The sequence below is a fragment of the Trematomus bernacchii genome, unplaced genomic scaffold, assembly GCF_902827165.1.
Source record: "Trematomus bernacchii unplaced genomic scaffold, fTreBer1.1, whole genome shotgun sequence".
In the NCBI taxonomy this organism is placed as follows: domain Eukaryota; kingdom Metazoa; phylum Chordata; class Actinopteri; order Perciformes; family Nototheniidae; genus Trematomus; species Trematomus bernacchii.
The window spans coordinates 3,406,968-3,424,480 of NW_022987662.1; the positions used below are offsets into that span (position 1 = coordinate 3,406,968).

Below are 17,513 nucleotides of genomic sequence, written 5' to 3' on the forward strand. Positions count from 1 at the left end.
CATAGTGACAGGTGCAGACAGAGCCCCACACACCCAAACACATTCACATATAAACCGCTTTGGATTACAGGTAATTAAGTGCAAGGAGAAATAAAAAAACAGTGGGAACTCGGTTAAGCTAAATCTAGTCACAGACTTGACTTCCTTCCAACTTAAAGGAGCTGCTGTTCTGCAAGACACTGTGGGTGTTATACCAAAATAAAAAGAGCGTTGTGACTCATTCAGTATGCAACTCAATACGTCCTATTTTTACCCATTTGAATTACTTTCAAAGAATATAGGGTACAGATACCTTAGAATAAGATAGGAATTATAAATTTGACCCATAATAATAATAAACCTCAGCATTTATCCAGTGTCTGTTTTTCTTATGTTCTTCTAATTTGCCAATACAACATATTCAATTCAGTACAATATTTTAACTGTTGTCATTATCATCATTTGTAGGACAACCCTTAAGATGGTGTGTGTGAGTCCAAATGAATTGATTTGAAGATGAACTCTTAATTTATCTGTTATTTAGATATAGTCAGTTTTTTTTATTCCAATATTTGTTATGGTTGAGTTTATCCCCTTTGCAGTTCAAATGAAAGTGATGAATTACAATTGTTGTTTAGATATTAAACACTGTAGATTTTACCTACCATAACTACGAAACCTATTTTCCACAATTTTTACGTTTTTCCAATTGAAAGCATGCCTGTACATAAGATAATATTTAGTTTAGAACTAATGAGGATGATGTGCACTACGTCAGTGACAAACAAACAGACAAATAATTCAACAGCCACACAGTCCTTTGCAGAAGTAATGAATGTGACTGTACTCCCTCAGTAGGGAAATGATTAAACTCTAAATTAGCCCATCATCAGCGCTACACACTTCCCCAGCAGTTCATTTACTTGAATGAACCTAAATGGATTGACATTTGCAAACGCGTTAATGTGCTGGGCAAAATTACACAATTATTTGCTACGGGTAACATTGTTTAGAGAAGACATTTCATTAGCTGACTCCTACTGGGCTGTCATATCACACCACAATGAGCTTCTGAGAAAATTGCCCTGCTCAATCTAAAAAAAGAAAGTCAAAATGCCTTGCAATAACATTGACTGGGCACCAGGTGTCCTCCTATAAACTGTCATATACAAAAGATGTCTACCAAGTAATTCAAGTGAAATTACCCCTTATATAGCTACAATCATGCTTGAACATTAATAAAGCAGTAATAATAGTGACTAATAGTTATTGTATCTAAAAATAAATCTATCTGCTAATTTTGTGTTTTCCCCAAAGAGTAAAAACATTAGCAGTTTACATTAACACTAGTAGAATAACAGCGAATGAGGTTTGCATGTCTCGGTGACTCAATCCAGGCTACGTACTGTACTGAAGGTGGTGTAGCTCATTCAAAGTCAGGAAGGAAACAACCCAAGCCTTAAAATATGGAAATAAAAAGTATCTGCTGCTTAACATGTTCGAGATCTTTTGTCCTGACTTTGAAGAAATCACAAAGTGTTTCAGATTAACAAGAGGAAGGAAATCCTTAAATAATACAACCATGCAGTCACAACTCCTGTCTTGTATGCTATCTACATGATAGACCCATAAGGTAAAGGCTTAGTCATTTTCAGAATTAAGTTGGGGCACCTAAAGACAAAAGAAAAACAACAACTGAAAAACAAATACATGTGTGGGGCTACAGTACAGCAGGTTTTCTTTTAAAACACTACAGATGTAGTTAAATGTTTGATAATATAGTCCAGGGAAGCATCATTTCCTTTGTGTAGTCAGTTGTGCCCTGCTGTGTTTGAATGTGATTGTTTGGTTTAGCACTGCTGCACTGGGCAGTTCAGTAAACAGGCCCACACACTGGAGGTTCAGCCAAGACTAAATGGACCTGAATGTCATGTTATGAAATAGTGTTGCTGCTCTGCTTAAAAGCTTTTGTAGTATTGCAAGTAAACAGTGGGGGCCCTTGTATTTTCTGCCTTCATAACATGCATTTAGACACATAATTGGCCCCCTTCAGCTTAGAAGAAGAACATGCTTCTGCATCGAAACACATATTGACCAACAATTAATACACTCATCTCCTTGCTCTCGTCACTGACCATCACATTTTTCTGATAGCGTTTCTAACTTCATGAACACAGTGAATCGACAGCATGCATCACACAAGGCTTATCAAATCATGTGTTTGGGGAGCAGCAGACTATCGTCCACACGGTTCCGTTGCGTTGAAGCTTGCCGGTGGCCGTGTCTGGCGTGCAACCAACAACCAATCACATTCATCTCCCGCCCCAGACACACAAGCACGCGGTTTGATTGGCTAGCGCTTGTACTGGTATATGATTTGATTGTCTGGCGCTTCCATCAACGCTTGAAAAGTTGAACTTTTCTCTACTTTCGAAGCGAGCAACGGAGGCAAAGCGACGGAACCACAATGCAGTTCGGCAAAGCTTGACGTCACGCCATTCAAAGTGAATGGGAAGCATCTCCGTTGAAGCAACGCACGCTGCCGTGTGGACGGGCCGTTAATAAGTCTAATTAATCAACTGACTGATCTTCAGGAAATTAATTGATGACTACTTTGATAATATATGAATTGTTTAAATTGTAACTAAAGCACCAGCCCCAACGTCTTACATTGGATCAAAATGGTCTCTTGTGTAGCCTAGGCTATCAATTTGTTTTCGACTGTGCGTTGGACAAAGCAAGTTATTTGAAGGAGATCTGGGATCTTCCCACAGGCAATTCAAAATATATATATTTATACATTATGCATTTTTTATTTTGTAGTTTCAGAAAAAAATATAAATATAACTAAATGAATGGATTCCTCGAAAGACATCTCGGCACATTAATCTACGATGCATTTATGACTAACAATAGATACAAACAAAACGAAGATATTTCACCAGATTAATCCCCTTATTCTCTGTTAGCACCATTAGTTAGCATCTGCAAAGCGAGCTAAATACACACTTCCTGTTGACGTTGTTTACGTTGCGTATTATATAGCGTTCGACCAACGTCAAATATGTCAAACCGACAGCTAAATTACGCACACAGGTGAGTTAGCGACGTTACGTGTGTTGCTTAGGCTACAAAGAGGTTTTAGCCATAAATTAGCCTGCTTTAAAGCCTTTTTTTGCAATATTGGAGAAAATTGTGATTCAAGTAAACCTGGAAAGGAACGAGAAATATTGCTGACATGGTTTTAAACTTTGCATGGACGTTTGGATTTGTTTTAAGATTACTACAGTAGCTTGACTTTTTTTGTAGCCATTTTTAACGTCAGCTAACTGAAAATCAAGTGGACGTTAAGTGACGTAAACGGCCGTCCTCCGCAAGCTTTTTACTTTCAAGCTTACAGATGGTGAGTTTAATTTTCACAACTAAGTAGATTCACTCAAGTACTGTACCGAAGTTCAATTTTGAGGGACTTGTACTTTACTTGAGTATTTCAATTGTTTGCTTCGGTGTCCTTCTACTCCACTACTATAAGAGGTAAATAGTGTACTTTTACTCCACTACATTAATTTAATGAATGTACTTTACAGATTTGGATTGATGATGTGAAATATAATCAACACTCAAATAAGACTTTAGTCACACCCGGAGTACAATTCACAAGCTACCCTGCAGAATGCAAATTAATTAGAGTGATGTATTACAATACAAACTTGAAACAAAGCTTATTAGTTAATAGGCCTTGCAGGTTAACGTAACAGTTGTGTTTCTTCACCATTCATAAGAAAGAAGGTTAACTTATCTCACTCTTTCTTGTTCTCTCATTTGCAGGAGTGAAGGAGCCCCGCTAACAAATCCCATGGATATATTACTGCAACTGGCAAAGTAACGTGCTAGCATGGAAGAAAACAGAAGAGATGGAGTGGTACCTGGAGGTGGCTGAGCGCGGTCCACACTACAGGAAGAAGGGAGACGAAACTGAATCCCTACGAGGAGCAGACAACACCAGTTAGCAACAGCAATGCAGGTATAAAACACTATAATGCACACCAACAGTAAATCCTCTATCTATACCTACCAAAACTCACTCCAAAAAGGTCTAAAGCTCATTGAAAAATATTTACACAATGTTTTATTTGTACCTATCCAGTTGTTAATTCAGTCAGTAACAGGCAGGGAGAGAGAGAGAAACACAGACATGCTTCATTCAAAGTGTTTTGGGTCACATCAATGTTTTCTTTCCTAAATGTTAAATGTGCAGAGCTGAAAGCACTTAGAGAAAGCCCGATTGGCATAAAATGATTTCATTTCAGTTAGTTACCTTTACAGTCCTACTGATTCAGCACCTCAAGGGGAAAAGGAAACTTGCTGATTTCTGGGTAAAACTCATTATCCAGCATTTGCTGTGTTTCTGTCTCAAATGCAGACATTCTTATGGCACTGACGAAACTCGCAACTTTATGGTGTGGGCAATGCTTATTGGCAAACATTCTCCAAGGCCTAGGTGTCATGGACATTGGAATATGTATTTGTCCAGACTTTGTTTGTGTGTACTTTTGCTTTTGTTTTAGCTCTTAATGTTGTCAAGAAACATATTTTTGCATTACAATTAATTAAGTAGGTGGCACAATATGATACAAAATTAACTGAATTTGAAGAAAAATGGAAATCAGCTTTATTTTCTTAAGCAAACATAAAGACTAGAGCCTTTAAAGAGTCAATGTTGGCCAAGGTTGTTAGGAACTTTGCCAATGGCATTGCACTAATGTGTTGACTATGTATTATTGTCTAAAGATCAGTCCTTACTTATCAGGCATGAAATAACATGCATCATCTGATTCTGAAAACAGACAGTGACACCGTATCATATTATACAAATGAGACATGTAGCAGACATTCAAACAAAAATATGAAAAACAAGTAACATTTTTTAAATTAAGGTTTGAATCAATTAATAATTAACATTTTCCCAATTCACCATTACCATTTTTAAATGGCAAGATAATTAATATTTTCCAATCATGGATATTGTTGAAAGAAATAACAAATATTCAAGTATTAAGTATTATATTTTCAGTACAGTGTCTAGCACTTCGGGATTTGAAATCAAATATGAAGTGCTTTATAAATGGAACCCATTATTATTATTAGTGTGTCTCCTGAGAGAGCCACAGAACATTGCATTTTTTTGGGATTTTAAGGCCAAAAAAAGTAATGAACAAACAAAGACTAAGCAGAAGAGACACAGACTATCATAATTTGAATTACCTACTTCACAACTGTAGGAAAATGCCAAGAACATGAATAGTAAAATGTTTGTCTTTGTCATGTGGCTTGTTTGTATATCTATAACAGAAATTATATTTAGACAGTAGGGAAATGAAAGACAACATGTGCTGAGAGACCCAGACAAGGAACATGTTTTAAACTGAAAAGCAGGACAGTCTAACAGTCTTTTTTTTCTTTTTATCAATTTCCTGACTGCCTCTGGTGATGCAACAATATCATATATTGAAAAGCATTGCATGCTTTCTTTCAGCATGTGTGGAGTTCCACTTTTCACATTCCCATTTTTCAGATCTCACACTGAATCTCCCATGTTACTGCATTTAAATGCCATTGCATTTGATGGCATGAGCTTAAGCCATACTTTACATGAAGTGAAAGTACACGGCTGCACTTTAAATATAATTAGAATAACGGCTTAATACTGGAAAATTCAATTATTACCACTTATTGTGTTCACACTTAGCCATGTAAACACAATACATTCTGCTGAGATTCCAGATTGATAATGTAGGCACTTTAAAAACAATGGTACTTACATGGACTTTACGTAAAGTGTGACGTAATATCATTTGATAATAGTTTTGTTGCAGAGAATATGAAACAGACCTTCTCTCTCGTGCTTTTTCAACCAGGCCCCCGCACAACTTTTCTCCTTTTGTGGTCAAGCCTTAAATTTCATGAAAATCGTTGCAAAAGTTCTGACTGCGTCTCCTCCCCGTCCGACTCCCTCCATTTGTGCAAGAGGCCGTTCTTGCCATAGTTGTGGATTCAGACTGGCAAAGAGGCTGGTGGGGTGCTGTTCTTACTCAGGGCAGGGTGGGTCGTGGCTTAATGACGTGCAATGACTGACGAGCTGCATACATGAGCATGGGGGCTGAAGATGTAACAAAGTGACGTGAAGTCTCTCAGATCTTTTCATAACACTATGTTTTGTTTGACTCCGGGTTGTATTTATCATGGGAACTGAGTAACTATAGTACTTCACTCCAGAGTCTAAAGCCTAGAAAATAACTGCCTGTAACTTTATCTAGTAACAATAATTAGTATCTCAGTAATTAACAATTAGTTCAACTGGCTGTCAGGATAATGAGCACTGAGTGCATACTGCATACGGACAAACAAGTTGAAAGCATTGCTTCTATTTTACCTAATTGCATAAATGTAGCACGCTTATTCAAGATGTTTTCATAAGGCCATTACTGTAAAGCTAATATTGCGATGTCTATTCAGTGATAGACTCAGGATTAAGTGCTTATTAAATCTTCTACCGAAATAGTCAAAAATGTTCTTTTCTTTTGAAAATGTTTCCTGCTCACCTAATTGCCATTTCTTTAGTTTGCTTAAAAGATTGCTACAGGCAAAATAAATGACTGCGTTAAGCTAAAATAACACTGTGCTTTGCATTAAAGAGAGCATTGAGTAAGGGGAACATCCTTTCTGAAGATATTTGCTCAGGACTAGGTTTTTGCTTAGGTATGGCATGGGCGGTTATCAAAGTTGGATGAGTGGATGGATCTATAAATGGATGGATGGATGATTTGACATTGGACAACTAGCAGGACCTAAGGGTGTGTATTGGCCAGTGATTCCAGCTGATTCGGCTGGATTTATACCATTTTTAAAAAGTAGGTTTGTGAAGCCCTTTTTTTTTTTCCAAGAGCCCTACAATAAAACAAGCATGTTTTCAAAGCCACATACATATATACATACAGTGGTGATGCCCCCATGGATGCAAGGTGGATTAACCTTTTATGTATGATATTTCACAACAAACCAATACAAATCAATGGCTCGTATCATTTTAACAAACTGTCTTTTCATTGCCTTTGCCCCAGTAATGAGTTAGAAGATAATGCTCCAAATAAATACACAAAAAGTTTACCTACTCCAGAATTTACAGATATTTAAAGATATTCAAAATATAAGTAACTTAAACCAAAATACCGGCTAGCAGCGCCTAGAAGATGTAAAAATCCCTTATTTTACCCTATAATCACAAATGTTTGACAAAACAAACATTAACCATATTGCTATTTTTCAATCCCGAGCTATAGCTATGTTTACTAAGATATGTTTGTCTGGAATGAAGCCCTAAAGTTAAACTAGGGGTCCCTGGGATTTGTCCTTCTGGGTTTGAATCTCCATACATTTAATATATATTGCTTTGAACCAAAATGTTGGACAGACAAACGGACCATTGGATATCACCATGCATGGCCTCTGCTGCTAGTGGGGCTATTAAAGTGGTTTTGCTTAAGTAAAGCAATGGCAGCTGAATATATGTTATTACATAATACACATTTCATTATAAACAAACATTTCAATTACTTCAGTTTTTCAGAATCTGCTATCTGTAACCATCACACATCAACCTTTTTAAAATGGTAAAGTGAGTATTTCTTGTTTCTATCCTTCCCTTTTAAACTAATGTTAGATGAATACGCTGAATTTAAACCGCCAATATCTTGAATACAGATCTGAAAAGGTTTTAAGTGAACCTTAACTGCGGCTGCCCAAAATTAGAGTTTAAAAAAAACCTTATGGACGGTAGAATCTAAAAGCATTATTGATTTGTGCTGGTTTGTAGAACAAAGCTGTTATGTTGGTCATAACCTGCCTTGCTGCATGCCTGACATCTAAAACAAGGACACAATACTGTGTTCTCATTTAATTATTTGCTGTAGACTTAAAGAAAATGTATACAATGGTTAAAGCAAGAGGGTGAAACACTTCCTACACCGATGAATCTGAACAGAATATTAATACAAATCATAACAAATTAAATAAATAAATAGATCAGTTCCATGGTTTTTGTAAAAGGCTTCAAGCACATCTCAGTTAAAGTATTTTCCAGTTGTGCAGAAGAAGATCTGAAATGTAGCAGTTACTATTGTGTCTCTCTGCTCAATGCAGAATATATTCTACAAGAAATGCCAGTGTGCTAACACAAGGCCGACATGTAGGACTGTAGTCAAGTGCTTATTTAAGGTTGTTCCTTTGGCCTGTTGAACTCCAGCACTAGAATATAATCTTCACAATTCCACTGGATTCAATGTGGAAACAGATGAAAACACTTAAATGTATTATACATAGTAAGTGAGTATGACAGCATTTTCAACTTATGATATATCTTATTTTAGTGTAAAAATGATTCAGACAAAATGTATGAAAAACTGTATTAACAACACATAAAAAAAATAGATAGAATAAAGCGGTTCCCTACCAGACCTACCGTACTCTCTACGCCCCCCAGCTAAGCTACGGATGCCTGAAATGGGGGAAAAAAGGAAAAATATAACAAACAAACCAAAAAATGATAGCTTAGTAGGAAAGCAATGCATATTGAAAGGGTCAATGTAAAAGACGCTGTGCCTCGCCCATGCTGTGTATTTGTGGTGTGGTAAAGTGTGTAGACACAAACAATACTTTTTATGCTATGAGTGAGTTCCATCTTTGTCACCATTGTAAAGCTATGACCCCCATTTTGCAATTTAAATTACCATGAACATCGTAAGCATTTTTAATCCATTGTTTTTTTATCAATTTATGAAAAATACATAAGGCCAATCAAAGTTGTAAATGAAAATTCACAATAAACACCACAATAAGCAAAGAAAGAAAAAAAAAGTATCACATACTGGTTTCATTCTTTTAACAAAATAAGCATAAGCTAACAAATGCAAGCTAAAATATGTTTTTCAAAAGGTGCTTTGTGACTTTGACAAAGTCTGATTCGCTAAACAAAGCAGTCTGAGATCCCTGAAAACATGGTTGATGCAAAACAGAGTAGCTTGAATAAATGCAGGAGGAGAACATAGGGGTAGAAAAGGATTTATATTCAAGCAGTGTTACAAGTTCAGATCAGATTCCATCCAAAAACCTTTGTCCTAATAGCTGGATGTGGCACAGTTGTTGCATCAAATATCTTGATGGCAACACAATGTAAACAAAAACTCATGGGGTAATTGACTACACACTGTAACATGTAACAGGTAGACAATTCAGCATTTCTTACAAATAGTTATATATTTCATTACACAAAAATATGGTTGCATGGTTAAAAATAATACCCTTAAGTTTTTGTTAAATGTACAACTTTCATTTATTTATATATATATTTTTATTTTATAATACTTAGATCAATATCTCTTTTGCTACATTTCAACTTTTTTAAGGGAAGGGTAACTTCTTTGGGCTAAATGATGAAATGGTGATGACACACTAGATTGAATGCTTTTATAGCTTAGGTGAGTTCCTTGGGATCAATACATCACCATGTTTGCAGATCAATTGGATATACATTTAGAAGAATGGTAAGCATTTGTACAGCATTTCCAATTGTATTAGTCAAAGCTTTTCCAATGTTGCTGTAGTCATTAAATAAATTGAATATGTGTGATGCACTCATGATTGATAATTTCTTTTGTATATGATGCCACAAAGCACACGGATGCTTCTACTAAGCAGTCATCTCAAGAATCTCACCAACAAACTCTTTGATTTTAGTATACAATACAATGGGAGACATGTGAATGAAACCACTCTCTGCCAGGAAACACCTAAATAACCTGTAGTGACGCACATGGCTCATGCAAAAATAACTACATTATCTTGAGAGCCATCAATATTTTCTGAAAACATAATTCCATTCCTGGCATTGATGGCTTGCATGAAGGCTTCACATAAACGCCTAATATCTATAACTGCAAAAGTTTAAAACCAAAAAGAACAAAGGACTTGCATAGAATGAATGGATGTAGATTGGAGACATCATGATTGGTCAGTCTTCAGCACCTTTTAAAATTAGTTTGCATTCCCCAAACAATGGGAAAATGTGATTTTAAAGAAAGGAATTTCACTGCAATTCCCTCTTAATCATTCAAAAAGCTAACATATGAATACAAGCCTTTCCAAACATGTTTTTAAAAATATATATCCTTAATATGTATCGTATATTAAAATGGTTATAGGCTAAATGTTGTCAGTTATATGCCTTTCACTGAAATCATATATGATTTGGGCGATCCTAGCCTTTGGCCGGTCTGTGATCAAATCACAGAATTGGATTTGTTTTGGTTATTAACGACAGTAAATAGGCTGTACGCTTTTAGAAGTAATTATTCTGTATTGCAAATAGTGAAGAATGGCAACAATAGATTTGAAGTTATTCCATACCTATTATTTGTTGTTGTACCAAAACTTCAAATTCCCAGCTAAGGAGTTTTTGCAAAAAATTATCAGCAAAACCTACTATTATACAGTTTTACTCTGTAACACATATTAGATTATCAAGGCAAATTAATCATTTAAATAGCATTTAAGCTCAGGTTTAATGAGGATCTGTAACAGGTGTGTGGGGGCGGAGCTACTGAAATAAGTTGAAAGGAAATGTCTTCCCTTTTTTTTCTCCTTCGTGGCTTAAACTATAATTAGATGTTCCCTTTTAGTACAACCTTTGTATAAAGATCGTCTTTTAAAAATGCCACTTGTTCTCCTTGTATTGTACTTGATCATGCAAAGGGGGAAGAAGATCCACTCTTCATAAAGTGAGATATGATGCCTTTCCTTTATTAAAAGTCCATTTGAAAGGTTCACATTTCAGTCAGGGGTCTGATACATACGGGCTTCCCACGGTCCTTTGCTGCACTGATCGTCCTGATCACTGCTGTCAAGCTTGGAGATGTTTTGTTCATTCCACGAGCCTCAGTATTACAGTAACTTTGGTACGCCATGTTGGGACAATGGGCCAGATGAGTGGTTGAAGGGAATGGCAGTGGCTAATGAAGACACACAAAATGAGCAATCGGGCAAATATAGCAGATGATTGAGGGCTCCTACCCATTAAGGTTTGACAGGAGCCCAGCTAAGCCATCACTAGTGAGGCGGTTTTAGTACATTCACTGGTACTATACTGCACCTCTGGGGACATGTCGGAAAGGTGGAGGCCCTCAGCGGCTCTGATTGTCTTCTTATAGGGAACAATGTTTCTCTGTTATTTTTCAGCAGTGATGAACTACAAGCATGACAAAAGTCCACCGTTACCAGAGAAATGTGGCATTTAAAAAAGTTGAATATTAAAGAATATTGTCAAAATCTACTAAACTGTTTTATCAAATTCAGTACTTGTTAGACCTTTGACTAAAATAACAAAGAATGGATAGGTAAGATACTTAACCAAACAGATAAAAACATCCAGTCACCACTGCATGAAAAACAACAGCAGAAACAGTGGTATGAACTATGAACCCCCAACTCCCTTATGACGTGCACAAACAGCTGGATAATGGACACGATGCATCAATGAAGTCAGACCTTGAAAAGTGCTGTGTTTGGTTTAGAACCACAGTTACAACTATAACCCCTCTCAGAGCTGTCAGGAATGAGTATGTTTATAACTGCAAACAGTACGAGTATTGAATATAAGTTTCTTTATATACAAAATGGTACATTTATATACATACATGTATACAGTGTTCAAATGAATGTGGTTTGTGCGAGAATGAATTGAAGCCAATACATTCATACTTCTCTATCATAAATCTCCTTTACTGTTTCTTCTCCACATGCTGTTGGACTTAAAAGTCAGTCAAAAATTATAATCGTAAATAATATTAGCCAGGGACAAAGTCCACTAAGCATTGAGACAGTGTCATCCATACAGTACTCCAAAGGAATAGGCTTTCACAGATTTCATTATAGTTTGTTGTCATAACTATCTACTTTTTATCAAGTTATTACAGTTACTTCTTTACGCTTTGTTCACCGTAGAGAAATCTTTTGTGAGTTAGTCATTTTCTAAATGCCCATTTCCAAAGGAACTGGCTACAAAATGGATGAAGGCCATGGGAAAGGAATGCTTTTATTGGAATAACTAGAAATTAAATGATATATCAATATATTCTTAAATAGTGTATTCATCTTTGATGCATTCATTACAAAACTAGGGTTTATAAAGGTATTCACAGTATTTTTTCAGTATACTCAGGTGCTTAAGAGAATGTTTCTACAGGAAGAGAAACTGGAATGAACATGAACTATTCACTTGCAGAAACAGACCAACTTATGCCTCACCTCACAATGGCTGATTATTGACTTTATCATTAAGTTACCCTTATATTTCCAATCATATTTAATTGAACTATCTTTTTATCTCAAGGTTGGGTATCTATGACGGCGGAGGAAAGATGATGCTGCACTTGTTGGCACTTGAGGATCTAAACATCAGCCACATGCTCTCTCACATTCTTATGTCACTTCATTCTGGTGTAAAACATATTCATTCTCTTTTATTCCATGGCTAACCAAGACACTTATTAAAAGATTGTTTGAACAACATTGTAACATGTTCAAGAGATGACAGACTGTGTCTGCATAGAGTAAAGGGACATCCAACAACTCCTCTGCCCTGTCTTTCTTGGTAAATGTTTTTACCTTGGCTTCTTCATCTCATTTTACAGTATGCTTAGAATGGGAATGATTAGAATGACATAGACAGATATGACATGGGCCCACTGGTGTACTTCCTGCTCCACAGTTCTAGACTGGCGCTTCTGTGACCACCTGTGTGGCCAAATGTGTCTGGCTGCTTTTGGATCTTATGCTTTTTGGTGATCTCCCATGGGAAATCCTCAATTGGAATTGGGCTGGCCGGGCTGCCTGAACCCTCTGGCGTGCTCTCAGGGGTTCCCTCTATAATCTCAATTCGGGGTGGATCCATCAAGTCCATAATGCTGAAGGGTGCTGGCTCTGGTTGGCACATCACCGACTTGTCCTCTTTATTCTGTCGAATGGACCAACTTGAACCTGCTTGAATTCCTACAGACACTCTGTCGTCCGTTTGGGTGGTGCTGTCACTGCACGGCTCCCGGCACAAAGTCCACATGTTGTAGCACTGAGTAAAGTTGAAGAAGTTACTGTTGAAAGTCTTCAATTCCCCACAAACATCTCTACGCAGCTCTGCGAGTTCATAGCGCATTGCTGATATTTCATCCTTCCACTGCAAATTGAAGGCAGCAACCATGTTAGCAGACTCTTTAAAGGCCTGTAGGGCCTGAGGGAGCGGCGGCTCGGAGGATACGGGAGAGACAGAAGGGATCCTGTATGACGGCGGGGATGTCGGTGGGACAGAGATGGCTGTAACAGTCGAGCTAGTACTGTGATGGCTGCGAGCAGCAGCAGTCTCTCTCTCAAGCCTCTCCAGCTCCACATAGGCAGAGGAGCTAGCACCGTCATCATCCTCTATCATGTCTTCATTTAGTAAAGAGGTCCCATCCAAAACATCATATCCCTCTGTAAGAAAAATTTGAATATGCAAACAGAAGGACATTCAAAGTGAAAGGAACAGCTGGAGTGTGATTTGATTTGGATTCATAGACATATATCTATGGAAAACATACAGTATGTGAGTGGCAGGTAATCACAAAGACATACAAGGTCGGACCCAATTATTTTCTGTTTGGTACTAAAGATTTAAGTGTCTTGGATTAGCTCCAACCACTGACTGGTGTGCTGTTTAGATGCTGCTTTGTCCAAGACGTAACTAAGTAGTGTCATATTAAAGAAGACATTATCTGTCCATGTTTGATCAATGAGTTTGTTTGCATGGACAGTGAGACAGTATCACGTTCATGATCAGGTTTTTGAAGTGTCCCATGTATGTGTTTGACCGTGTAAACGCCATATCCTGTTTTTAGAAACCTGCATCAGCCCTAATCTCGTTTTGTGAAACCTGAATATGCTAGCTTGAATATTCCAAAAGAGTTATAGCTTTTAAAACACTAAAAATGGTGCCAGCCTGAAAGGGCCACACAATCAATCAAACATTAATCTTATTCAGGATCCATCACATATCCAATCTATTGCTTCCTAAACTGGTAGTTGGCCACCAGCCGGCTGTTTTGGCTTCACTTTTGGGGAGCCATCCTGCCTCTGCAGTTTGGGAGGATCCTCTCCCTGGTGCTAGCTGGGCCCCTCAGGTACCTTTCCTTGGTAGGCTTAGAAAGGCCCCTTCTAAGTGGCTTGCAGCTGAGCTCTTCATCCACTGCTATTGTACCTTGCTATATGCGATAGTGACGGTGACATGCTAACTCCGGTCAAGTGGAAGACTGTGGGTGTTTCTCAATCGCGAGTACGCTTGCTTGGTAGCACATGTCTGCCGAGCATCTTGCTTCAGAAGCGAGTCAAGAATACTTCCTGGCATTCGGAAAACGAAGAGTGGAACACGCTAGCAAGTGTGCAGGTGTGCGTCATATGAGAGGCCCCGCCTTACATCTTCCGCCACAGATTTGGGGAAATTGGTCCGTGCGCAAAGCATTGTGGGGATTTTAAGACCGCGGAGTCTACTCATGTGCAGCCTCGATATTTCTCCAAACGGAGTACGCCGGGCTCGGTAGATTTCCAAGTATGCTGGAGATTGGAACAGTACTTCGGCGGCACTCAATGACGTAGTATGCTTGAAATAGTGGCTCTGAAGCAGCTTTACTTGCGATTGAGAAACACCCAGTGTTGTAAGAGTATTGTAGCTCTTTTTCAAGAATAGCTCAATGCGTAGCAAATATTTGGTCGAGTGAGAGGAGAAATCATAGTAAAGCTGTCGGTAAATGTCCAGTGGGACGGTTTGCATCCACAAATAGACTGCCACAATGTTTAACCGGGATATTAATATATATTGTGTATATGGGGATATGAGCGCATGTGAAAATCAAACCTGGAATATAATCATAACCATTGGAAGCATTAACAAGTGATACTCATGTCCATGTAAACACACTCACTCTTTGTAAGAATTATAATTATTTTCTGTTTTTTTAAGTTGCTTGTAATCAGTACATCAGGTTAGCTCCACGTAATAGGGCTTCTTTCTGCCAGAGCCAGTACAGAATATACAGCAACTTTTTCAAATGGGTTCTTTAGTTCCTTAACTTAGACAAAAATGATGGTCATTTAACTCACATACTGTAGGCTTTTCACAATGTTTTTACACTGCCTTCTCAGTCATCTCAAGGCTTCTTTCCATCTTTTCACTGCACAGCACAGCAAAGACTGGAATTAAACATGAAATACAGAAATCATTATCAAATCATTAATCCATTTTCTGAGAACCCTTTTGTCAATTCATGTCAAAATGTTTATTTTTGTGCCGTTTTGTGCAAAAGAAAAGATGTAAAGGGAGTAGAAGAATCACAACCCACTGGGTCAAGAAGCAGATATGAACCCTATTGAACATATCAGGTCCAAGATGGTTGATTAGAAAATGTGAAGTAAGTAACCCGGTGAGGGGAGGGGTCACTCCCCCCTTCAGGGCTGCACCAGGGAGAGGCTGCAATCCCACAGTCAAAGAGAGCTGACAGACTCAATGCTAAAGCTTAGACTGCCACATGGGGCTTTTTTTTTTTTTTTAAAGAAGTCAGAATTTCATGGAAATAAAAAGTTGACACATTTACAGCAGGCACATGCTGATCTCACAAGTAATTGGAGACAGTGGCAATACGATTACATTCAGTGCTATTTTATGTTTGCCATATAAAAACGTTCTGAAAATTCAGGAGGTACATACATTTACACTTACAATGTGGTGTAAGCACACTTAAAATAGAGACATGGTAAACAACTCACAAAATCCAGCGTCAAATCAATCACTAATACATATTTAGAGCTATCAATGTTTTAAGAGGAAATCGGAAGCGTCTGAGGTTTTATGAGTTGTTTAGATCCGTGTTTGATACTTTGGATAATATGAGATATTTCTACCAACTATATATTTATGAACTCTATGTTTCTATAATTTAATGAGAAGGCAGTGCAAAAACACACATATACATAGATATATGTATGCGTGTCAACATTAAAATACCTGCAACACTCATCACTGATGCCTCCAGTTGTTCATTCCACCTGGTTATCCTTCAAGAGATGGATGGTCAAATGGAGAGGGGTTTGCTGCTCGTCTGCCCTATGGAGCATCATGGGGGCCCTTACCCACTTAGGGGCCCACTAGCCTCACACGGGGGTTCGGTTCATAAGCCACTTACAATTGAATTTTAAACTAGCACTAACATTAAAAACATGATTCCAGGAATCAATGTTTGTCTTAGCCAATGTAGCCTGTTATGTTACTTTATTCATTACCACTATGTCCCCAGAAGAGTGCAAAGAGTACACCAAAGGAGAAACATAATTGACTGTATAGCTTTTACTGGGAGGTGACAGTACTGTATATAATTAATCACTATTCAGGGAACACTTCCTCTGGGTCGCTATACATTTATCTGACATATTATAATTGATGCATTATGCCAATCTTCAAAATACATCTTCACAACATATTGTACAGTCAACTGATTGTTTTAGTCCACATGGAGCTAACAGAATTGGAGCAGAGAGTTAAATGAATAGAGTTCAGCAAATAAGACAGTGGGATTGGAGAACACTCCTTTTATCTTCAGTACTTCTGTCACATCGAAGAAATCGTTGATGGAAACCCAATTGAAGATGAAAGGATTCCAAAAACAAAAGTCCAGATTGCACAAGAAAACAAACCCACAATATGAGTAAAAGTTCAAATGTCTCCAATGTTAATTTGACAGGAAATTGTACAAAAACAATAAAATCCAGGTTATAATATTTAAAAATGCAGGTAATTGAAGAAAAATGTTTCAATAGGGTTCATAGCTTTACTCTTGCAGGTAAACACCAAATGCACTTAGTGAGGGAGTTTCTGCAAAGACTCTGTTTGCACAAAGAACCTGTTGGGCTAATTTTATATTGCTCGCACTGTGTCGCACAAAACCTTGAATCCTTGCAATGTTGTATTAAAAACAGCATTTAGGACCAATAAATATGCAGGTCCATAAACACCATGTGCTCATTTCAGAACATGTTGAGTATTGGTCCATTTTCATATTGAAGTTAAAGCAAAAACATAACTATGACCATTCAAATGAAGTTTTCTAAGATGGAAACTTGCAATGTAACGAACTTACAATTTATGAGTTATTTAGACTAAGATTGCTGCTTAGAGGCTTGAGTTTCATGCAACACCATACAACAATACTGCAAATAATCAAAGGTTGTACACCTCAAACTCGAATATGCCATCAGTATACGGTTCCTTTGTGCAACCAGCATGTCTGTTTTGTTTGTGTCTGTGTGCACACGTGTTCTAATCTAGAGGTTATTGACTTACCTTTAAATGGTTAAAAGATTGTTTTTTAAATTTGAGTACTGTATGTCAATGACCAGGTCAGTTA

At 37.5% G+C, this 17,513-nt stretch overlaps 1 protein-coding gene across 1 annotated transcript in view; it reads right to left on the reverse strand.

Moving 5' to 3' along the window:
- Positions 1 to 17,513, reverse strand: part of LOC117486869 (disks large-associated protein 2-like) — an 86,111-nt gene that overhangs the window by 6,683 nt on the left and 61,915 nt on the right. The window contains exons 6-7 of the mRNA XM_034135452.1: positions 8,489 to 8,533; positions 3,906 to 3,962 (exon numbers count right to left, since the gene is read on the reverse strand). Coding sequence (XP_033991343.1) covers positions 3,906 to 3,962; positions 8,489 to 8,533 — 102 coding nt within the window. The remainder of the gene's footprint in view (positions 1 to 3,905; positions 3,963 to 8,488; positions 8,534 to 17,513) is intronic.